The sequence below is a fragment of the Aulonocara sp. 'chitande type north' Nkhata Bay genome, linkage group LG23 (assembly GCF_057382095.1).
Source record: "Aulonocara sp. 'chitande type north' Nkhata Bay isolate Kocher_YH1m ecotype deep benthic linkage group LG23, A_spYH_male_GT1.1, whole genome shotgun sequence".
Lineage (NCBI taxonomy): Eukaryota > Metazoa > Chordata > Actinopteri > Cichliformes > Cichlidae > Aulonocara > Aulonocara sp. 'chitande type north' Nkhata Bay.
In genome coordinates, this window is record NC_141365.1 from 34,100,449 (window position 1) to 34,124,399 (window position 23,951).

At 40.4% G+C, this 23,951-nt stretch overlaps 2 protein-coding genes and 1 long non-coding RNA gene across 4 annotated transcripts; 1 reads left to right on the plus strand and 2 right to left on the minus strand.

Annotated features, from left to right (window-relative positions):
• Nucleotides 1-1,462: 1,462 nt before the first annotated feature.
• On the minus strand, nucleotides 1,463-16,223 carry LOC147302282 (gap junction alpha-3 protein-like). Of its 2 annotated transcripts, XM_086284700.1 has the most exons (5): nucleotides 15,962-16,223; nucleotides 13,265-13,326; nucleotides 12,177-12,265; nucleotides 11,375-11,925; nucleotides 1,463-7,249 (listed from the first exon to the last, which is right to left on the minus strand). In XM_086284700.1, the coding sequence occupies exons 3-5, from the start codon at nucleotides 12,243-12,245 to the stop codon at nucleotides 6,436-6,438; spliced, it is 1,434 nt and encodes a 477-aa protein (XP_086140826.1). In that variant the 5' UTR covers nucleotides 12,246-12,265; nucleotides 13,265-13,326; nucleotides 15,962-16,223; the 3' UTR covers nucleotides 1,463-6,435. The 2 variants fall into 2 exon arrangements, with proteins under 2 accessions (XP_086140826.1, XP_086140827.1); XM_086284701.1 differs by lacking the exon at nucleotides 15,962-16,223 and having other exon boundaries at nucleotides 13,265-13,398.
• LOC147302283 (uncharacterized) lies at nucleotides 11,389-21,588 on the plus strand. Its single transcript, XR_015127370.1, has 3 exons — nucleotides 11,389-11,836; nucleotides 12,017-12,124; nucleotides 20,774-21,588. It is a non-coding gene; the product is annotated as an uncharacterized LOC147302283 (long non-coding RNA).
• Nucleotides 17,823-21,823, minus strand: LOC147302284 (gap junction beta-2 protein-like). The gene is made up of 7 exons (XM_086284702.1): nucleotides 21,770-21,823; nucleotides 21,567-21,615; nucleotides 20,758-20,929; nucleotides 18,963-19,115; nucleotides 18,576-18,724; nucleotides 18,293-18,499; nucleotides 17,823-18,147 (listed from the first exon to the last, which is right to left on the minus strand). Exons 3-7 carry the CDS (start codon nucleotides 20,926-20,928, stop codon nucleotides 18,060-18,062), a joined length of 768 nt encoding a protein of 255 aa, XP_086140828.1. The 5' UTR covers nucleotide 20,929; nucleotides 21,567-21,615; nucleotides 21,770-21,823; the 3' UTR covers nucleotides 17,823-18,059.
• Nucleotides 21,824-23,951: the final 2,128 nt, after the last annotated feature.

Sequence of the window (23,951 nt, forward strand, 5' to 3'; positions counted from 1 at the left end):
TTTTTAAAGCTGACTTCAGTTCCACTAGCCACACCCAGGACTCATCACTATTACACCTGTTGAATTAAGAAATCACTTAAATCTGTCAAAGTGAAGGCATCTTCTGTGGCCTGAAATACCACAGAAGTAGGGATGGGAATCGAGAACTGGTTCCCAGTATTCCAATTCTTTAGAATGTTAGTCTACTTGTCTATCAATCCCAATTATTGGCTCTACTTACACGTATGGTTTGATCTATCAAACCAAGTCATCTATCAAACTTGATGGACACCAACACGTTCTCACTCCCAAAGCGTAACATTTTACGCTAGGTGACAAATAATCAACATATTACGCTTCTGGCCACCCAACACGTCCCTACATTACGAAACATGAGAACCGTTTGGAATGAATCTACACATGTACGTTCGTTTCGATTAAATCGCTTTGGAAAACACTATCTAACGTCATTAGAGTGCTGGTTAAGGTTAGAGATGAGGTTATGGTTAGGTATAAGGTTAGGGTTAGAGCTGGAATACATGGCTGGAACGTGTATTTCATCCATAACCCGGCTTGTAGCATAGGAACGCGGACGGTCACCTTTCGCGTTCCTCAGGAACGCGAGACTTGACAAATCGTCATTATATTACTCCTCGGGAGTGAGAACAGGCTGTGGAGGCAGTGTTATAGTTATGTTATAGCATGGACATCACTAGTACTTTTGATGATGTATTCTAAAGCTTACATGGCACACTGTCTGTTCAGATTCAAACAAAGTCTGCAAAACTGATGGGAAGGAAAAGTGCAAATATGAAGAGCATGTTTTTCAGTTAAAAAAGACCCAGCTGGATGCAAAAAAGGCTCACAAACAGTGATGGCAGATGCAGTAAAAGGTCTGAAAGAGCATCTCAAGGTATCAAGCACAACATACGGTGATCAGTCCAAAGGTTCCAGAGAATCATTGACTGCACAAGATTTTAATTTAAAAAAAGTAAAAAAAAACAAAACAAAATACTCCTTGCACTTAAAATGATCGTTGTTTGTCCAATTGAAAATGGGGGACTATGTAGAATCACTGAGGGTTAGATTCAATGTATCACCAAAAATTTAATTAAAGAATCTTTAAGTGTTCCCTTGGAGCTTGGAAATAACTAGAAGTGGCTGTGCATAGTGTACATCTGCACAAGTAAAGAAGAAACTGATAAAAACCCCACATTGGCTGAGAGGCAGAATAAAAGACTGATGCAACAAAACCATGAATATGCTAATTAGCACTCTCAGTTCAATTCAATTTTATTCATATAGCACCAATTCACAGCAGTCACCTCACGGCTTTGTAAAGTAAAGACCCTAAAATATTAGAAAAAAATCCCAACAATCATACAACCCCAATGGCCAAGCACTTTTTACCAGGAAGAAACCTCTAGCAGAACCAGGTTAGGCTAAGTTTTAACTACTTTCCATTGAAATCAATTGGCAACATTGCTCCGGACCCCAAAATATTCCAAAACAAGCAACAAATATAGGTATGGTACAAAATATTTATTGAGTAACAGTTCTGTAAACATCTGAGGTAAATCAACATTTACATCAACATGTTCTTCAACAAAAGGTTCAGACAAAAGGCCCTTCTCTTCAAAGACAATCATTTTACAGTGGGAGTAGTCGCAGGGGTTATTCTGTGTGTGCTCCTGCTTGTGTAGATGATAAGTCCATCATATAATCTTCATCATTTCCCATCAGAAAGTCTTTGATTCAAGGTACATCCACTGGTAAAAGCTAGAGCCAACATCTTTTCAACCATTTTCAGGACAGAAAAATATCACTTTAGTTTCATTTCTCGTCCATTCCAAGTCTAATTGTGTTTGTTATTTCCACAAATAAACTAAATATGTTAATATATCCCTCTTTATACGAAACCCTTCTGATTTTTGCTTCTCTCTAAATATTTCAATGTCTTCATAACTGTCTAACTGTGCAAAACTTTACCTACATGTCAAAGATACTAAGAACAACTTGGTACAATAAAGTTAAAAAAAAAAACATTTAAGCAATAAAAAAAGATAATACCTTATTTCAAAAAGTCATCTTTTTAAAAGAAACTCTAACATAATGTATTTTCTGTATTATCTCTTTGGTGGATATTTCTTTGGTTTGGTTAAATCAACACATCACAACCTGCAACTTCCTCTCTAAGAATAGATTAAGTGGTTCAGCATCTACAGTGTGCTGAATTTATTGTCACCCAAACTTGATCAGAGACATAAACTCTATCCACAAACAGCATTTATGGGGGGGCTTATTTTATGCATTACAAAATGATTTGTTCTTAACTACAAAGTATGTAGAACAAGTTCCTTTCACCGTATATTGATTCTAATTTATCACCTTGTTTCTTATGTTCATTTATGCGCTTTAGGAGTTGAACTCATGACAAGATGGAAAACTTTAACTCCGAACTTTGAAAAGTTCCAAACATGAACCTCAGATTGACCCCATCAATGGTATGCCATCTAGTTTTACAGAAAATACATTCTTAATCACAAACTTAATGACTGCAATAACATCATAATCAAATAAAACAGAGGTAACACTCTACGAACAGATTCAATGTCACTTGAGGCATGTCCCATCTCCAGCGAATAGCAAATATTTGGCAAGTACTGTGGCATTCTCCTTCACTGTTTTGATATTGATATTGGTATTAAGCCATTAAAAAATACCTTAGGATGTCAACACTTTTACAGATTGATGAAACCTGAAATGTGACATAGTTAATGTAATGGCCTGTAAATGGCCTGTATTTATATAGCGCTTTTCTAGTCCCTAAGGACCCCAAAGAGCTTTACATATCCAGTCATCCACCCATTCACACACTGGTGATGGTAAGCTACATTGTAGCCACCCTGGGGCGCACTGACAGAGGCGAGGCTGCCGGACACTGGCGCCACCGGGCCCTCTGACCACCACCAGTAGGCAACGGGTGAAGTGTCTTGCCCAAGGACACAACGACCGAGACTGTCCAAGCCGGGGCTCGAACCGGCAACCTTCCGATTACAAGGCGAACGCCCAACTCTTGAGCCACGATCGCCCCTTATGTCTGAAAAGGGCTCTGGTTTATACCATGAACATGGTAGATGCTTGCAAGGGATATTGTATTTTGGGGAAACAACCACATTTGCTATGTTGTTTAAAATTTATACTAGACAAACGATCCAGCAGATCCAATTGAAGCACTATTTATCTGTGAATCTGTAAATCCAAAAGATAGGTGGTTGTGCTAATCAATATGCCTGGGAGCAAGGGTAGCTATATATAATATATAAGCTAGCAGTCTAGTCTAGTAGCGGCATTAGCATCTTTGGAACAATAGGTCAGACCCTATTGTTCCAAATTCCTGAGGCAAAGCCCCTAAGGCTCTCTGAGCAACGGAAAAGGGAAGGGGAGCATTAGTGAGTGTCAAATCCACAGTCCAGGATGAAACATAGAGCATCCACGAATACATCGGGAGGATGGACCCCAGAAATAAGCAGCTGCAAGAATGCCTCTGGCAGCTGAAGACAGAGGGCGATGGACGACCAAGCATAGGATGTACCATCGACAGATAGAGGAACTAGATGGCATCAAGATTTCCTACTAGTGGCTAGAAAAGGCCGGCCTAAGGGACAGCACAGAGGCACTGATCATGGCAACACAAGAACAGGCCCTAAGCACCAGATCCAGAGAGGAAGGAGCCTACCACCGCCAACAGGTCCCAAGTTGCAGCTTGTTCAAAGGTGCCCAGGAGACTATCCACCACATATTAGCAGGATGTAAGATGCAAGCTGGGGCCATTTACACTGAGAGGCACAACCAAGTTGCTTGGATGGCGTCCAGGAGCATCTGTGCTGCATATGGACTAGAAGTCCCCAAGTCCTGATGGGAGAACAGCGCCAAAGGTGACTGAGAAAAACAGGTCGAAGGTCATGTGGGACTTTGAGTTCCAGGCAAGCAGATGTTGGCCAACCAACCAGGCATAGCGGTGGTTGAAAAGGAGCAGAAGACTGCAATCGTGATAAATATGGCAATTCCAGCAGATAGAAACATCAGGAAGAAAGTGCTTATGAAAACAGAGAAGTACTGAAGGAACAACTGCAATAGGAAGGGAATGGAAGGAGCTCTAACCCTAAAACTGGAAGAGTGGCTCCAGCAGATTCCAGGCACAACATCAGCAACATTCAGTTTATTCTGGAAATTTAGAACTTAGCTTTATTAAGAATATTAAGTTGACTTTATCCACTACACCATGTCTACGCCATCCAAAAAGTGTAAAATATGAACCTTTTCAAATTGAAATGAATGCACATTATCGAACAATCACTAGATCTATGTTTATGCATTTGGTTTCAGTATATGAGCATTACTTAAAGCACTTTGATATTTGACAGCTGAGCTGTGAAGTATGTGAGGAAAAAAGTGTTTAAATTCAAATGTTAATCACTGACTGTTCTTTGGTAGGTTGCATTTTTTTTTCAAGCGTGTCATTTATAAGCAACTCAAATCTGTTCATAGAGGAACACAAAGTTGCAAAAATACAAAACACAGTTTGCTCCAAACCACTCTCTCTTGCTGTCCTGATGCAAGGCTGACTTTTTTCCCCCCAATGGATAAAATTGGGTAAATTAAAGCTTTAGGGAAGTTACTAATAAGCAACATAACAACCTAGAATGCATAAACCATTATCCATGTGTTTTCTTGTGTTTTTAATCTGGCAGGAATTAATAGAAAAACAGGACATAAATGAACATTCCTATGTGGGATGTGTTAATTACTAACAGCAAAGTAAAAATGAACACTTCTTAGATCATATTGCTTTCTTTTCTCTCAAAAAAATCTAAGAGCTACAGCATAATCTACAGCTCATCTAGAAAATTAACTTAAGAGTCCTCCTAAACAAAACAGCTCCAGGGAACTCAACACTTCCGTGCCACACTGCAAACACAACCAGCAGAAAGAAGGCAGTTTTTATACTCAGTTCAAGCTGCAAAACTTAAACCTGTTCAGTAAGGAACTTTGAAATACTGTCTTATTAGTCGACTCAACTCTTATGCTAAGGGGTTTTGCATAGTGACAAACTTTGGCTCAAAGTCAGTAAAATGTTAAAGCATTTATGGTTTTTGGTTTCTTATGTAAAACTGCAGTTTGATCAGAGACAAACTTTTTAAAAACATAGGTAGTTCTGTATAAAGTCTTGTCGTGCATATCAATGCTGTTAATTATTATGTATTTACATATTTATATATAGTTTACCCTGATGTAACCGCAGAGATATTATTTTGTAAACACGAAACATTATAAATATACCTAAATGCAGACACACACACAGCCTGTAAAGCCTTAGAACTACATCTCTGGGTGGGCCTGCTTTATGGTCACCTGCTATTTTCTAATGCTGGTGAATCCCTCTATTTATTAAAACTACAGGCTGTGTAGAGAGCGTACACAGAGATGGACGAGTTCTACACACTTACGACACTTCAGCTCCACCATCACATCACAAGAAAAATTAAAGCTCAAGAAACAAAAGTGCAAACCTTTCCTCTGATGTCTCACAGGAAAGAAATAAAAGAAAGATGAAAATTTAAAAAAACTGCACAAAAACTTATTAGTAGGTCCAGTCATCATCATCATCATCACAATAACCTTTCCTTATATGTATTTTTGCTGGCTGTGTGGATATTTTAAGTGTGCAGTTACATTAAATATCATCTAGATTTCTTATCCTGTGTTATTCTTTTGTCAAAGAGGAGTGAGAGAATGGCCAGAGAAGCAAAATTAAGTAGCAGCAAAATTGACTTCTGCATTTCTGTCTTTGTGTCAGTAAACTACTAAAACAATGGATTTGATATGATTAGCTTAAATTGGCTGGGGGTTGTTTTAGTGATACTTTTTCAGTGGGCAATATCATGGCTACAAGAAAATTCCTGAAAACTCTAAGCTGGAATGACAACCATGGCCTGACAGGATTTTTGGTCTTGAAAAAATCTACATACAAAAGATATAGTTTCTTGGTCTATTTAATTTAGCCTCTAAACCTAATAATAAAAAAATAAAATAAAAATAATCTGGATGTTTTTATATGTTTGTAAACGAAAAAAATGGACCCCCATGTGCACAGCCATTACTCTAAACAATTTGAACCTCCTTTGAACTGAAAACTTACACGTTAAGAAACTAATGTGGACATACCCTGATGTTGTCAATATCTATGTAGGGCATCATTTCAGATTCGCAATGCTGACTATAAACTAAGCAGCCAACTCCAGTAGGCATCAGGCTCATGCTGAAGTGCATGCTTAGGTGTGGTTTTATGCTGCAGTGCATATTAAAAGAAAAAAAAAAGCATGTGTAGGCTCTCTCTGAGTATAGAGCATGCATGCATAGTTGGGTAAAAGTGTGAGTGAGTGTGTGTTTTAGCTACACGGCCAGGTCATCGGGGCGAGCTCGTCCACCGCCACTCTTGCTGGCCCGACTTGGCTTGCGGTTGTCTGTCCCCGCAGCAGCAGGAGGCTGATGCATCTCCGCCCTGGTTACCACAGTGAAGTCACTGTGCAGGACCTTAGGTGCTGTGATGACAGCAGTTTCCTCTTTCATTGCCGTCTCCTTTGGCATGAGAGAAGAAAGAGGGGTGTTGCGCGGAAGTGTGGGAAATGCAGATTGCTGCTCCTCTGGTGTTGGGGTCTTTTCCACTTCAGGAGAGGAGGAGGCTGAGGCTGAATTTTTTCCATTCAGATCGTGGACTTCCAGCACCATGTTGTTCCAGTTCTGCTCCATCACCACCAGCTGTCCTTGACTTCCAACACCCACTTTCTCACTGCTGCTATAAAAAGAAGCAGCATCCAACAAGAAGTCGTCTGGGTGGAACGCCGTGTTGTCCATCTTCATCCCAGCAGGCACAGGGGTGGTCGCAGCGTTTAAGGAGGTCACAGCAGGGGAAGACTCTGGTGGGCTGTAGGCCCCTCCCTCAGCTGCCCCGTCTCCCGTCACACTCACGCTGCCAAATGTCGGCAGACAGTCAAGCACCAAAGGAGAGGTCTGCTCAGGGATTGTCTCTGCGTCTGTGGGCTCATCTTCAGCCAGAATCAGTGACTCGCTGTCAGGTGCAAACTCATTGGTGACCCCTCGCTTTACTTTCTTCCAGCCTAGGTGATAGATCTCCAGCAGGTTGAGGACCAAAGAGACACAGGCAACGACCAGCATAAAGATGATGAAGATTGTCTTTTCAGTGGGCCTATGGCAACAGAGGAACAAAAAGAGGTTGTGATTAACAAATCACACCAGTGTATAATAGGAAATGTAACATTAAAAGAAAAAGAAGGAAGAAAATCCAATGTTATTGTTGGATTTCTCATTGTTAAAGCGATAAAGGCTGCAGTGGGAACACTTGGTGATAATCAATTTTAAATAACCCACAAGGGCAAAAATGTTAGTATTTGAACAATTTCTTCATAGACTAAAGTAACTAGCTCCTTACTATTCAATATACTATTTATTCATACTATGTCCTTTTACTTTAGACTCTCTCTGTAAACACAAAATCCTCTTGTGTTAACTGAAATGAACCTTACTGTACTCGCTTGTACACTGTACTTCCAACTGGGTCTCTCTCCTAGAGTAGCTTTGCATGATTGTCAGTTCAAAATAATTCAAAATAATCCTTGAGCCTTTTTGCAGGCCCTAGATTCATCCAGATATTGAAATAAGGCTTCTCTTTAAGCCCTTTGCCTTGATTCATACTGACTGCCACTTACAAACAAAAGATTTGATTTGACCATGCTAAGGTTATCACTATTATTGACATCATACAACATACTAATGTGATACAAACTGTCTGATAATGAGTGTTAAGAGCATTTTGTTTATTTATAAATAAACTGACTTCTGACACTGAAAAGCTTCTTAAAAACAGACCTAATCAGACACTTAAACCACCCTCATTTAGCTCATTATTTCTACCTCTTCCAGGAAAGGAAAGATGATTCGTAATTTGTTTTGTTTTTTTGCCCCTGTGGTATTTAAATACTATTGGGTATCAAAATTCTAGTAATGTGGCAACTAGGGATGGGTACCGGTGTCCGGTGCCATGATGGCACCGGTTCTGACATAAACGGTAGTAACCAGACCGAAAAGCAGCGCACATTTCGGTGCTTTATTTCGGTGCTTTTTTTTCCTGAGCTGTGATACGCTTTAGATTCTAGCCAATCATTTTACGTTTCCCAGGATAGTAGGCGGGGCCAGGTACGTACGTTCTTTTAGAGCAGAGCTACAGATTAAAAATGACCAAGGCAAAGCGGTCAAAAGTCTGGCTGTACTTCACAGCAAAAGATGCAAACTCAGCAGCCTGCAACAAGTGCTTTAAGCTGATACTGTGATACTGTCAAAGGAGGTAACACCTCAAATCCGATGAAACACCTGGCGACGCATAGCGTTTTTTTTAAAAGCCGAGAAATGCGCCGTATTTGATAGCTTGCTGTGAGACCTCACACCGAGCACCCTGCGGGTGGGTTACCTGTTATCGGACCCGGAGTTAGCAACATCCCCCAAAAACACGAAGAGGAGAGTCCTGGCCCCTAGCCCTGCCAGTGTAGCAGAAATGATGACGGATGATGATGCAGCAGCCGCCGTTCTTCTCTGCGTGAGTAGCTTAATGTTGTCCGTGTGTAATTTACGTTGAGTAGGCTAACCACGTTATTAAATTAATGCATGTAAGGTGAACTAGCAAACATCATCATAGCTACATGCGGCTGTCTTCTTGTTTGATGGCAGATACTCCCTTCACCCTGGCCAAAAAGGCTAAAATGACCAAAGAAAAAGTGGAAAACAGTTAAACATGAGAGGTTTTTGGACAAAGTTTGTGTTTTTTCCATTGTTTAAGCACTGCTTCCAGCCAAGAGTGATGCCATAAATCCCCTATAGCTGCAGAAAAGGCTAACATTGTTATCTTTTTACAAAAAAACAGCTGAACATGAGAGGTTTTTGGACCAGTTTTGTGTTTTCCATTCTTTACATTCTCTACACTGCAGACTTCTCCCACAATTCCACCCAGTGCTTCCTGCAGAAGTTCTCTGATGACTCTGCAATAGTCGGCCTCATCACTGATGGGGACGACAAGGAGTACAGAGGTCTGACCCAAGACTTTGTGGACTGGTGCCAGCAGAACTACCTCCAGATCAACGCCAGTAAAACCAAGGAACTGGTGGTAGACTTCCGCAGGCACAAGCATTCTCCACTGCAACCACTGAACATCCAAGGTATGGACATTGAGGCTGTGGACAGCTACAGGTACCTTGGTGTTCATCTGAACAATAGACTGGACTGGACTCATAACTCAGACGCCCTCTACAGGAAAGGGCAGAGCAGGCTGTACCTGCTGCGGAGACTCAGGTCGTTTGGAGTGGAGGGCCCACTCCTGAAGACCTTCTATGACTCTGTTGTGGCTTCTGCTATCTTTTATGGCGTGGTCTGCTGGGGCGGCAGCATCTCTGCTGGGGACAGGAAGAGACTGAACAGGGTGATCCGAAGGGCCAGCTCTGTTCTAGGATGCCCTCTGGACCCAGTGGAGGTGGTGAGTGACAGGAGAACGGCGGCTAAGCTGTCATCCCTGTTGGACAACGTCTCCCACCCCATGCAGCAGACTGTGACAGCACTGAGCAGCTCCTTTAGTGGCAGACTGCGGCACCCACGGTGTGGGACGGAGAGATTTCGCAGGTCTTTCCTCCCCACTGCTGTCAGACTCCATAATAAAGACTTTAACTGATCAAGCACACACATCCATACATATGCAATAATACTAAGTGCAATAATCCTTTCTGTCATCGTTGTATTTTTACTCAGTTGTATATAGTATTTGTATTTGTATTCTATTTTTATCTTATTGTATATTTATTTTATTTTATTCTACTGTATATAGTATTTTATTCTATTCTGTACAGTTGTGTACTGTATTTATTCTTATTGTATTCTAATTTTTGCCTCATAACTTTTGCACTGTCCACTTCCTGCTGTGACAAAACAAATTTCCCACGTGTGGGACTAATAAAGGTTATCTTATCTTATCTTATCTTAAGCACCGGTTTAAGCACCGTTTAAGCACCGGCACCGTTTCAAAAGTACCGGTTTGGCACCGGTATCGGATAAAACCTAAACGATACCCATCCCTAGTGGCAACCCTGTTGGAGACAGGAATATTAATTGTTGTTTTCTTTCAACTCTTTGAAGCAGTCTATTAGCCACAACACTACAACTGATCAAACTGCAATGCCAGCCAGAATTGCTCTTTTTCATTTAGAAACAAAAGGTCCCACATCGCAGACAGGTCTGGCCCGGATCTGGCATCAAGCTAGCACTTCTGACTGACTGGTGTCATGGCAGGATGTATGTCTACCAGATGTGGGCCAGGTCTGGCAATGATGGCACTATTTATGTTCCTATTTTCCTATTTTAGTTAGAAGACCCAAATGCCATGTTGCAATACTATACTGCTATTGTAGCCAGCGTTTCAAATGCAGGTTTGACAGGTTTGTGAGTGTACACTTTATCCAAAACCTAGTGAGGGTTTACTCATGTTTATCACTACTGATTGGAAGGTTATTGGTTCGATCCCTGGCTCCTCTAGTCTGCATGTCAAGAGTGTGAATGTGTATGAATGTAGTTAGGAAGCACCCAGTTTAGAGAGAGTGTGTGATTGGGTGAATGTGGAGCACTTTGAGTAATCCGGGAGAGTAGTAAAGCATTATCTAAGAATTAGTCCATTCACTGTCTGAACAGAGTTTCGTCATGTTACTTTTGCACTATTATGTTCTGGCACATGTTGTTATTACATGGCTTGATTAAGGTACACATTAGGCTGACATCTGGGGCCAGAGCTGAAACTGTTCTGGGCCAGCACAGGGCCAGCAGTGTGTCTACAACTGGCCCATGGCTGCACACAACTTACACATGGCCCACATACCACAAAGAATGACGGCCCTTTGGTATCCCAGATCTGGTTTGCCAGAGGTAATCCACACAGGGGCCAGCACAGGACCACCAGTGTGTCTGCAACTGGCCTTGTGCTGGCCCATGTGTGGGCCACCTCTTGCAAACCAGATCTGGGCCACCAAAGGGCCGTCATTCTTTGCGGTATGTGGGCCATGTCTAAGCACATTGTGTGGGCCAGATCTGGGCCATACCAATTTTGCTATGTGGGGTGTTGTTTAGACTATTAGTGTTGTACAAGAACATAGAGAGTGATAGACTTAGTAAATATAACTGAGTGACAGGATGTATGTGTAGAGTATAATGAAGAATTATTAAACAGACACAAAGAAAAAAATCTTTGATTGTGATGCAAAACAATAAAACTGAACTTTCTTACCTGGAGATGAAGCAGTCCACAGTATTGGGGCAGGGCCAGCGGCCACATTTATAGAGAGGCCTCAGCTGGAATCCATACAGGAAGTACTGCCCCAGAATGAAACCCACTTCAAACAGAGTCTTGAATATTATGTTGAAGATGTAGGTCCTCAATAATGCCCCGCGTATCCTGATTTTTCCATGTTCGTCACGAATTGGGGGTTTCTCCTTTTTCCCTCCACCATCACCAACTCCATTGTGATAGAGAGGGTCATGGTCATCCTGGTGTCGTCCGGCCTTTCTGAGCTCCTCTTCCCTCTCCCTCCTCTTCTCCTCCATGCGAACAATGTGTAGTACATGGCCCAGGTAGATGAGGGTTGGTGTGGAGACAAAGATGATCTGCAGCACCCAGAAACGGATGTGGGAGATGGGAAATGCCTCGTCATAGCAAACGTTTTCACAACCGGGCTGCTGTGTGTTACAGGTAAAGTCTGATTGCTCGTCACCCCAAACTTCTTCAGCTGCTGCACCCAGCACCAAAATTCGAAAGATGAAGAGGACTGTGAGCCAAACCTGGGTCGGACAAACACGACAGTTAGAAGCACAGTAGTTAGTACTTCCTGGATAATGCAGAGGGTAACTAAAGCTTGTGGTTTCTCCACAGTGTCAGTATGGTCTACCCTTTACCAAACTGAAAACCAGAAAATGTCATCAACAATGTTGGCGTATCAAAAGTTCTATGAAAAGGAAATACAGTGAAAATCATCAAAAGGTAAGCTTAATATGTTTAACAGATCATGTTTTTGTTATCAGTAGTCGGTCACCTTTCCAATCACAGTGGAGTGTTCTTGAGCATTCTCCAGCAGTCGCCCTAGAAAACTCCAGTCACCCATGCTTCTCTCAGTTTTCTAGCCTGCAGAGAGACATAAGAGTCTATGGTGAACAACAAAAAGTCAATTAAAGAACAATACCACAGAAAGTCAGTATTTAGGATTTTATCTGAACTTTTATGGCTGATACTGTTTTACCTTGTGTCTCTATGTCTGATTGTAGGTGTCTGTGTGTGTCTGTGTCTCTCATCACAGCAAATCATGTCAGTATGTATCAAAATCTCTGAGGAATGTATACAGCATCTTGTTGAATTCACAAAGAATTAAGCCAGTTCTGAAAATCAGTACTAGCAAGTGTCCTAATCAAGTGTTCGGTGAGTGTATTTTCCAGGACGTTTATGAGGAATCATTCGATCTCTGTCAGTCTGTTTCCCTTTTTTCTTATGCCAAACATTCGCTTCCTCTTCCTGTAATCAGTTTGACACTTCTTTTCCATGAAACATAAAAAACTAGCATTGTTCCATTTTTAGTCTGTGTCAAACACAGACTAGAGAGTCCTAATGAGATCTAACGGCCAGTTCATCTATAAACTCTTTAGCCTAGAAACTTTTGAAAGTATTCATCTAAGCCACAGTTATTCATATATTTAGTTCAATACAATTAAATTTTATTTATATCTCAACAGTAATTGTCTCAAGGGGCTTTATATTATAAGGTAAAGACCTTACAATATAAAGGCTATCATCATCAAAAACAAAATTCTTTGATATTCTGAAATATTGCTTCATATAAACGAGTGCTGTTAATACTTACCAACAAAATAACTGCATGAACATCTCAAGCAGTATCTTGCCTTACAATACCTAGAAATATCTTCTTTTACCATTTAAACCTTGGTGTTTCACTGTGAAATTTTACAAAAACTTGGCTGCTGCCCAAAAAGCTCTTTTCAACTGAGCACAGAAAGCATAACTACTTTCGAACTTCAATGCTAAAATCAAGAAGAGAAAAGACTTCAAAATAAAATTTCAAATAAGTCGGATTGTTTTGAAAAAAAAAAAAGACAAATTAAGCTGACTTACTAAAATATTGTTGTGTTGTCAGTGATAAATCCATCGACCAGAAATCAGAACAAAAACTATATCTGGAAGGAAGACACAAAATGCTTTGTATTAGCTTTTTGGGCTCATCATCATACAGACATCACACAAAAAAGGATACAGAGCTTTTTGATGCTGATGCCAATATGAATCTTTTTTTTAACCAGAAACATTTTAGTGCACAGTAGGTACAAATGATGCCATATACTTATAGTATGGCATCGGAAAGGGTCTTGTTACTCCTCACCTGATGCTAGGATTAGTACCAGTGCTAAGAACTGTCCAAATTTTTTAAACAGTTCAGATATTTTAAATTATCAATCACACAGGTCTATAGAGTGATAACTTCAAAATTAATTCTGCAGCATGATGAAAACCCCAGAAACATAGCATAAGACATAAAAAACTAGCTAAATTGAGTCCGGCAGCGAATGGTATGACCTTTCAGAGCATTCTCATTCCCAACATGTAGCATAACTACGATTTGTCACGTCCCATGGCATCTCAAAGGTAACCTTCCGCATCCCTATGATACGCTCCGGATTGTGGATGGAATCCAAAAGAATGATGCTCGCGGAGGTAACACACATTCCAGCTGTGTATTCCAGCCCTAACCGTAACCTTAACCCTAACCTTAACCATATCAGATAGTGTTTTCCAAAGCGATGCATGATCAGATGTGTAGATTCATTCCAAACAGTTCTCGTGCCTCCGAAAGCTTAACATACCGACAACTTATCTCATAGTGTCGGTATGTTACGTTTTGGGATGAGAATGTGTTGGATCTTCACAGAGTCCAGGTTTTAGCTTCATAGATTCCATGTGGAATTACATGAAAAAGGAGAAAGAGGTTCCACAGAGGACCCGGAACAGTCAAGTACTCTGAACAAAGTGTACTACTAAGAATTGGTAGCTGCAGTTTAAAAGCGCTCATTTATCACTACTTTGATTTAATTTCACTCTTTTTTCTTCATCTGACATTTTGGTGCAATCCAATGCTCACAGTAGCACTGCATGTGTCTGATTGTTTGATAGTTATTCCATGGTATACATTTGCTTTTGGATGTGCCAAATTTGTGTGTACTTGCATTGGTATGTGTGTGTGATGCGAGACTGGCTGGTTAGTGGACAATGGCTGGCCATCTGTGAGAAGTGAAGTGAGTGAATAACAGGTTGTCGCTGTTGAATGCCGGACTCATCACATCCCAGGAATGCTGATGGGGGCAAATGTTTGCCTGGGATTCCCTGATATGAACGCACACAAACATATACACGCATTCTAAAGTTTCAGCAGTGTTCTGTACTCCTGCATACTGTGTAACTTACTTCCAAAATAAAATGTAAATCCAGGAATTTGTGTCTGATGAGAGGTAGGTCAACTGAGTAAAAGAAAAAGAGAAAGAGAGAGAACGGAAGCTCCATAGACAGAAAGGAAATATCGTGGTCTTGATTTAACTGTGTTCTTAAAAAACTGCTTAGAAACACAAATAAATAAATAACAAAGACTTTTCAGATGTCTTACACGTGAAACATATTCTCAAATGACAAATGGCTACTAATTCACCAGTCTAACGGTGGTATGTGTACATGTACATGATGTGTTGACGTGATGAAATACCATCGGCCATGGCAGACAATAGGGAAGCTGCCAGATGGATATTGTTCTGGCTGCTGTGTGCTTTTGATGGATCAGAGGTCTTTGTGCTAAAACAGCCCAAACAGTTAACTCCTGGCCTGCCATTTGCACAACGAAATCCGAAAATATGCACAGTCACAATAAAAGACAATTCTGTTCATTACTCAGTTAATCAACTACCTTAGTGTATATCCAGAAACTTGAGAAGACCGTGCTCAGTGTTTAAGCAATTAGTTTCACATGGTGTGGAATAGTACTGAAGATGATTAAATGCAGTTTGCTTTTAAGAAAAGATATTTTTGATACATATATTAAAAATGTAAATGTATGTCTAAAAGTGCCATTCCAAAAATGTGGAAAGAGTTTCTAACTGTACACACAAGTGAATAAATGGGCCCAAAGTTGCCTAAGATACTAAAAGTACAAAACAATTTTTTTTTTAAAGTGTGCAAAGATTTATAGAATGGCACACAGCATCTAAAGAGAGTATGGAAATAATCAATTCAGCAGCTGGTTGGCTGGTTAGGAGCAGCAACTTATTTCCTCCATTTACTACAGCAAGTCACACAGTACAATTCCAACAAGCAGAAAAACTACAGGAAGGTTCTTCCTTTCGTGGTAACATTAGACAGTGTGTCTCCTATACAAAAGATAAACAACTAGCAATGGTTGCATTTAAATATCCATCAAAACTAAAATGTAAGCTTCCCTACAGTTGACCTCAAATTTATTTAAAAACAAAAAAACAGTCCTACCGCCTGTTTTCCATTAGTTTCTTGTCCATGGCTCTTTAAAAAAAAACTTATTTTTTAACTAAAGTATCAAAATCTAGCCTAAGACCCCACAAAATGCATTCTTTTTTCCCAAAGATTATTTAAGCCTGGACGATATTGGTTTGGATTTGTGGCTTCCTGTCTGCCGTCTTTCCCACATGGATGTGAACGCATCATGAGAGGTGCTGATAATCCAGCAGGTGGAAAGATGATAATGCCTCTTCCCTCCCACTTCAACCTCCAGCATCACTCTACGGTGACCCTGCTTACCGCGTTTCTTCTCTTCTTTTTTCTTTTAGTCCCACGGAGGTTCTCGGGGCAACCAAGAGAAGATTGGGCAGATTGATAGAAGGGAGAAGGGAGGGAGAGAGACACAGAGAGAGCAATACACAGAGTAACAGAGAGAGAAAGTTAACAACAAAAAAGGAGGGAAAAAGAAAAGAAGAATACGCGAGGCTAGTCTAGTCTAAAAAAAAGGGCGCGTGTGGAACCTGTCCCGCGAAGGCGAAGCACAGCGGCTGCGTCCCGCGTGGCCAAGGCCATCCGCCACTGTCAAACATTGGTGTCCCCGTGCAAGGGGCGCAGGAGGGGGGTGGTAAGGGGAAGGCGCGCGTTTGAGTGCGCGCGCGTGTATATGTGGTGTAACGCAACTATCACATTCCTGACCAGACAAAAATTTTCTTTAACAACTTCTGTTAAGGGAAAAATAAATATTTGGATTGTTCCTTGTTGCAGTATGAGGTAAAACACCCTCTGGGTATTAGCTAATAACTTACTAGCTTTTTTACTGTCATTACAAATAAACATCAATATGGAAGATTACTGATGGAGAAATCAGAAAAAAACAGACAAAAATTGAAGTGTAAAAGTAAGCTCATCTTTCTACAAGTTCTTCATATTGCAACAGTTTTTAGCCCCCAAAAGGAATTTACATGTTAAAGTGTTACATTACATGAGTGTTACATACATGACATTTAGTTACAAGTAAATTACATTCAGTTACAAAGATGATATTTTAAATGAAATTTAAAAGAATAGACGCATTAAACACCATCAAGTTTTAATAATAAAAGATACAGGATAACAGAAATTAAACACAACAAAATACAAATGTAAAGACAAAATATAAACAGAAGCAGAAAACACAGAAACTAAAATCAGTTATCCCAAGCTTAGTACAGACATGAAAATCTTGCAGCAATAGTCAGCCGTGTGGCCAAGCTTAATATGGCCCAGAGCGCCAGTGTACAATAAAATGAATTCTATCCACCCAATGACAGCCTTATAATTAAACACTGACATATAGCCCATTTTCACATCTTTTAAACAGAAAAAGACTACCTCAGTATTCATGTGAGATTAAGTGATTCATAGTATAAATGTTGACTGCAATAAATGTGAAAAGTAGAGTGATAAATAACATCCACAGTCTTAGGAATGCAGGCAGAGACAAATAAATTATAAATGTCACTGTATCTTTTTTAAAAACCTTTTTTCACTCCAAAATGTTGCAAAGTTTTTTCTTTTTCTGTAAAAGAAAACAAGTTTTTTGTTGTTGCTTCTTAACAACTACAAAGAATGGGGTGACACCATCTATTCACCTATGTTATCACTTAGTTTTGTGTCACCCAAAAAAAGTCCCTCTGGGTAGGGGAAGGAATTGTTGCAGACCTGTTTGCTCACCAGCAGGGGTCAGCAGAGTACAGTATCTCATTACAGAACAAAAGAATTCATGGGTTTGTCTTTTTCATTCCTTTAAAAACAAACATCATAAATATCATAAGAATAAACTACATAACCAGTCAAATGAAAAGAAGATTAAATGTTATCTGGAGACTTTTTGCATTCAATTAATTATTATGAAAAATACAACTTTTTGTAAATATTTGTACATCAGTGGCTTTTCATCAGGACCTTTCAATCAGGACAAGGCCCAGGGGTTGGGGACTGCTGCTTTACATTACTGCCTTCTTGTGGTCTGCTTGCTTTGTACTCATAGGAAATTGTAGCTGTCCCCATTTTTTTCTTTCTACAAACAATTTATAGAACATGATTCTGGACATTGAACAGAATAAAAAGTATTTAAAATGACTTCAACATTAAACACATGTAGTTAAATGCACATGATGTATTTATATTTTTATTTGTTAAACAGCTTATCTACATACAACCTCATTTAACATGAAAGTATAGTTTTAAGATGCTAACATCCTCTCCACCCCTTGATTTTCTATAGATTATCATTGAAAATGTCCAATTTGTGAGTTGTATTTACATTTATGATTCTCACACATGCATTATATCTCTAAAATGACAATGTTTTTATCAGTTTCTTCTCCACCCTCCGTCTTCTAGCTACATTTCAAAATCAGGTTGAAACAAGTGACTTCTGGTTAGTCCTGATCCGCATCTTCTCTCTGCTGCCTAATTTCCTCTCCTTCTGATCACAGAGACCCCTACAAGAAAAAATAAATAAATTATATATAATATAAAGAAGTGCATATGGAATGCACAGCTTAAAACTTAAAAACAAAAATAATGCACAAAAGAATTGCGTCAATCAGCTGATTAATCACCTGACTGTCTGATTAATACTATTACCTAGAGACAGCCTTGATGACAAGATATACAAGTTCAGCCATGTTAAGGACCATGCAGATAGATGAGGTAGTGGCCATGAAAACAGTGAAGATGGTTTTCTCAGTTGGACGTGAGATGAAGCAGTCCACCAGGTTAGGACATGGCCATTGATCACATTGCACCAGCCGTGGCATCTGGAAACCATCGTACACCACATACAGAGCATACCTGGAGACACAGATATCGTACCATCAAACCAAAACAGCCATGTGAGACTGACGGAAAAAGGAAGCACTGATCTTACATGAATCCTGCTTCAAACAGCAGCCTGAACACCAGGCTGCAGGCATATGTCCACCAGAGGGCACCAGCTATTGGGAGCCTCCGCTTTTTCAGAGTCTCTAACTCCTCATCTTGGCCCTTTGCACTGAGAAACCCAGCTCTACCAGGACTCTGTCGCACAGGATGAGATCATTTGAGCACTCAAAGAGCTTTCTACTACAAGTCTCATTCACCCAAACACACACATTCATACATGCCTAAGTGCCTTTTTATCTAATATTAACTTACACACACTGATTGATGCATTGGGGGCAAATTAGGTCTCTGTCACAGCTGCCCCAAATGACATCATCATTTTGTCTGTCATCACGATGACTTTGCCGTAATCATAATAAAACAATGCACACACCTGAAGGAGCTTCCTCTTATCTCTGTGGTTACGATAGGCCACATACATGGCAACCAGGAGTGTTGGCGTGGAGACAAAGACAAGCTGAAGACACCAGAGACGGATGTGGGACACAGGAAAGAACTGATCATAGCAGACGTTTTCACAGCCAGGCTGAGGGAAAAACAAACCAACCATGATCGTCACAATTATGACAACATCAGTGTATAGTTACTAGACCCTGTGTACGAGAAAATGCTAACTTCCTGGTTTGAGACCGGATGTGGGGTTGTACATTTCCGGTAGCTTTACTTTGCGGTCAATCGCTACTGCGAAGATATACTCCAAAATCATGTCCAAAACTCAAAAACGGAAAGATCGCGTTAAGTTACAAAGAGCAGAAGGTGGGAACACTCACCACTGTTGTGTCATAAAAAATCTAATGATCAATTTTGACGTTTAAAGAGTTTAGATCGATCAGTTGTTTACATCACTCAACACAAGCAGAACTGCATTACTGCAGCAGAAGACACATCATCCACATTCAGAAGCACATCTCTGTATAGTGACAGTTATTATGATTTAAACAGGCAAATGTTCAGCATTCAAACTACAGGTGAAGAATAGTCAAACCAGATGTTTCCCTGTTATGTCGATATCAGCTAGTCAAGTACACACCTACACAGCATGTCAACAAACCGTGAAAAAAAGCCACACAAAAAATGAACGATTGCTGGTAAGGGTTTCTATACATTAGTATTTACGATGGGTATGTTGTGACTTACCTTCACAATTACAGTGGTCCCTCGCTAATAACCCCGTTCACCTTTCACCTCGCTGTTTCGCGGATTTTTTAGTGCAAGTTTGCATGCTTATTTTTACATCACATTGTGTCCTGCGTCCTGATCGCTGCAGACAATCTCCTCCGTGACGTCTCTCCTGTACAGTACAGAATCGCTGCATCGATCGCTAGCAGTGTGACTCTGAAGTGCAGAACTGTATGTCAACAATGTCCACAAAACGTTTTGCACCTTCAAAACATAAAATTGGCTACTTGATTTCACCTATCGCCGGTTATTTTTTAGAACATAACACCCACGATAAACGAGGGACAGCTGAGAAATATAACATTTGAATCCCTTTTCTCTTTTGCTCTGAGGCGCGGGGGAAAAATATCAACAAGTCGATGAACATCATTTACAGATATATTGGGTAAATGCCCAAGACATCTAGAGAAATGTAAATCGCCGCTTGATTCATTCACTTGCTTAACTTGTTTTGGACCGTAAACAAGGCGCGAATAGGACACCGGAAACAGGGTTAGGGTTAGGGATGAACCTGTTTTTGCCTTCAGAACTGTCTTAATTCTTCGTGGCACCAATTCAACAAAGAGCTCGAAACACTCCTCTGATACTGCGGTCCATGCCATCACTCAGCTGTCGTTTAAACTTGTCACAGAGTCTCCGTTTCCTGGCTGACAGGAGTGGCGCCCGACACAATAAAAGCACAATAAAAATATTAAGTGGTGATAGATAGTGACTACTTTTTAGATTATTAATACTTTATGTAGTATAAAACTTTACAGTATAACTTTGAAGTCAGTTCTTAGACAGGAAACCAGTGGAGAGAAGCCATCTATTAAAACCAGTGAGAAGAGTAGATTCTGTATTCTTCGAGAACTAGGGGTGAGAGAATGATTCTTTGAGCTGCAGAATTCAAGCTCAGACAATAAAACCCAAATCTTATTTTAACAAATAAGTGTCATTATAACTTACATCCCATGTGTGGATCGGATGTAAAAATGGACACGTCCTACCTGCAATGTGTTACAGGTGAAGTCAGACTGCTCGTCCCCCCAGACGCTCTCCGCGGCAACAACCAGCACCATGACCCGGAAAATAAAAAGCACAGAGAGCCAGATTTTACCCAGGCTGGTGGCATGACGGTTCGCCCCGACCAACTGAGTGTACAGAGCGGGCCAAGACATCCTGGGGGAAAGGACAGTGACAAGGGAATGGGAATGCTTGCACTACAGAACAGGGATTCATCAGCATACTCGTTTGCATTTCTTGTCATTACACGGTCGTGTTTATCTGCTACTTTTACAGCCTCTACACATCTGACACATGGACACCGATTTCAGATTTCAGATTTACAAGGAAGTCAGTGGCAAACGATGAAAGCAGAGACCGTCGCTGAACAAAAGACGAGTTTGAAAGAGGACGGGATGAAAAGGAATGAAAGTGAGAGGAGGAGGGGAGAAGGTCCACTGCCAGCATTCATGTGAACTGATGAACCTCTCTGCCCACTGTGGACTGTACTGAACCGAGCCCACTCATCTAAAAGCACACTGAAACACACTGTACAAGCACACTGCTGCGGTTCTCACTGAGCTTCACTGTTCACACTCGGTCACTGATTGGTTCATTCATATTTTTTAGATGATGTGTACTTGCATTGAAAGAACCTGGGATATACTTCACATGTCATGCTTATTTAGAGGTTTGTTTCTAGCTGGAGATGTTTTGTCGTAAAGTAAAAACAGAAATTCTGATAAAAACTGGAAGCAACTTTTACCAAAATGAATTAAGATTAACTTTTGTTTTGTCTTTGTTGTTTTCTTACCTTGTGTCTTCAGTGTCAGGATGTCTCCATGAAAGTATTCCACATGATCCTTTTCAGTATGAAAGCGCGCACACACACACACACACACACACACACACACACACACACACACACACACACACACACACACACACACACACAGCCTGTTGTTGCATCAGTCACATTTAAAAGAAAATCTCAGTCTAAGAAACTAAAACACAAACCTGCAGCTCCTGCTTTCTTTGCATGAAATCAAAGATGTGCCTCTCAGTGTGAAGTGAGACAGGATGATGTCTGATAGCTTCCTGTGATGACTTTCAAAATAAAACAACACAGCGCAGATTGTGCATTTTAGGAGGAAGAGATAACAGAGAGGAGAAATACAGATAATATTTTTAGCAGAAATGTAGCAACAAGAAAAACTCTGGATTGTGACAAGAAGCACTCTGAGAGTTTTGTTATTTGCTCTGTTAAAACCCATTTTAAAAGGCTTGACATAATTTTGAAATATTTTTATGTGGATATAACGCATTAATTTCATTACTTAGTAAAATCAGTTTTTTTGTTTAGGAATCAATGTCAAATTTAAAATGTTTTTGATCACAACCTTATATTGTTTTCAACAAAAACCTTATTTAGGAACATTGTGCAAGGATATTCATATTGTTACATATTTAACTGATCATAGCCTGTTATTGTAATTTACAGGGTGGGCCATTTATATGGATACACCGTAATAACATGGGAATGGTTGGTGATATTAAAGTCCTGTTTGTGGCACATTAGTATATGTGAGGGGGGCAAACTCCTCAAGATGGGTGGTGACCATGGTGGCCATTTAGAAGTCGGCCATCTTGGATACAACTTTTGTTTTTTTCAATAGGAAGAGGGCCATGGGACACATCAAACTTATGGGTAATGTCACAAGAAAAACAATGGTGTGCTTGGTTTCAACGTAACTTTATTCTTTCATGAGTTATTTACAAGTTTCTCTTTGTTCACAGCCATTGACATGTCGAAGAGGTTAACACGTGTGGAGCGGATCTAAATTGTGTTGATATCTGGTGAACGCAGTAACCGGGTCATTGCAGTAGACTGCAAGACACCCTACGAGACCACCCATCTCCCATGCTTTCGTGAAACTGGTTCAGTGTTGGATTTGCCAAAATATGGACGCAAGAAAACTGTCACTAATGAAGAAACATCAGTGGCTGTCCTAGCTTCATTCAGCAAGACCCTCAGTTCATGCTGAAGATTTTGTTCAGTGATGAGGCAAACTTTATTGTGAATGGTGAAGTTAACAAACAAAACCACCGCTATTGGTCTGACACTAACCCACATTGGATGGATCCCTCCAAGACTGTTGGAACAACAAAAGTGATGGTTTGGTGTGGTATATGGGGTACAACGATAGTGGGTCCATTCTTCATCAGTGGAAACCTCAAGGCCACTGGATATTTGAAATTGCTACATGATGATGTGTTTCCCTCTTTATGCACTGAAGCTGGCACGTTCCCTGAGTTTTTCCAGCAAGATGGTGCACCACCACATTATGGGTGCCAGGTCCGAGCATTCCTAGATGAACAGTTTCCTGGAAAGTGGATTGGTCGTCGTGGGCCAGTTGAACGGCCCCCAAGGTCTCCCGATCTGATCCCCTTAGACTTTTATCTGAAGGCAATTGTCTATGGTGTGAAGATACGAGATGTGCAGCACCTGAAACTACGGATACTGGATGCCTGTGCTGGCATTTCTCCTGCGGTGTTGCTATCAGTGTGTGAAGAGTGGGAGAAGAGGGTTGCATTGACAATCCAACACAATGGGCAGCACATTGAACACGTTTTATAAGTGGTCAGAAACTTGTAAATAACTCATGAAAGAATAAAGTTACATTGAAACCAAGCACACCATTGTTTTTCTTGTGACATTACCCAATAAGTTTGATGTGTCACATGGTCCTCTTCCTATTGAAAAAACAAAAGTTGTATCCAAGATGGCCGACTTCTAAATGGCCACCATGGTCACCACCCATCTTGAGGAGTTTACCCCCTCACATATACTAATGTGCCACAAACAGGACTTTGAAATCACCAACCATTCCCATGTTATTACGGTGTATCCATATAAATGGCCCACCCTGTACATGACAAAGACAAAGATTTTTAAGCATGATTTTAAGGATAAAAGGCATTTTATTAAATTTTGATCTTATTTGACCTCAAGAAGAGGTCAGAGATCCAAAGAAAGGTGATAGCTAGAATCCCCGTATATCACTCCCTTTATGTCAATATACATATAATACAAACAATGGCAATAAAAAACATAGCTTTAAATAGCCTTGTCTAGAATTATTATTACTTTGACCTTCAGATCAAACTACTGATCTTGAAGCAGAGGTCAGAGGCCAAA

Excerpts from the sequence above, each read along its gene's own strand:
- LOC147302284 (XM_086284702.1), bottom strand. The coding sequence starts at position 20,928 with ATGTCTTGGCCCGCTCTGTACACTCAGTTGGTCGGGGCGAACCGTCAT. Across the intron at positions 18,725-18,962 it reads ATAAGAGGAAGCTCCTTCAG|AGTCCTGGTAGAGCTGGGTT; the intron begins GTGTGTGCATTG and ends CCTGTGCGACAG. Across the intron at positions 18,500-18,575 it reads CTGTTTGAAGCAGGATTCAT|GTATGCTCTGTATGTGGTGT; the intron begins GTAAGATCAGTG and ends CTGTGTCTCCAG.
- LOC147302282 (XM_086284700.1), bottom strand. The coding sequence starts at position 12,245 with ATGGGTGACTGGAGTTTTCTAGGGCGACTGCTGGAGAATGCTCAAGAA. Across the intron at positions 11,926-12,176 it reads ACTCCACTGTGATTGGAAAG|GTTTGGCTCACAGTCCTCTT; the intron begins GTGACCGACTAC and ends TGTCCGACCCAG. Across the intron at positions 7,250-11,374 it reads GTGGACTGCTTCATCTCCAG|GCCCACTGAAAAGACAATCT; the intron begins GTAAGAAAGTTC and ends CTGTTGCCATAG.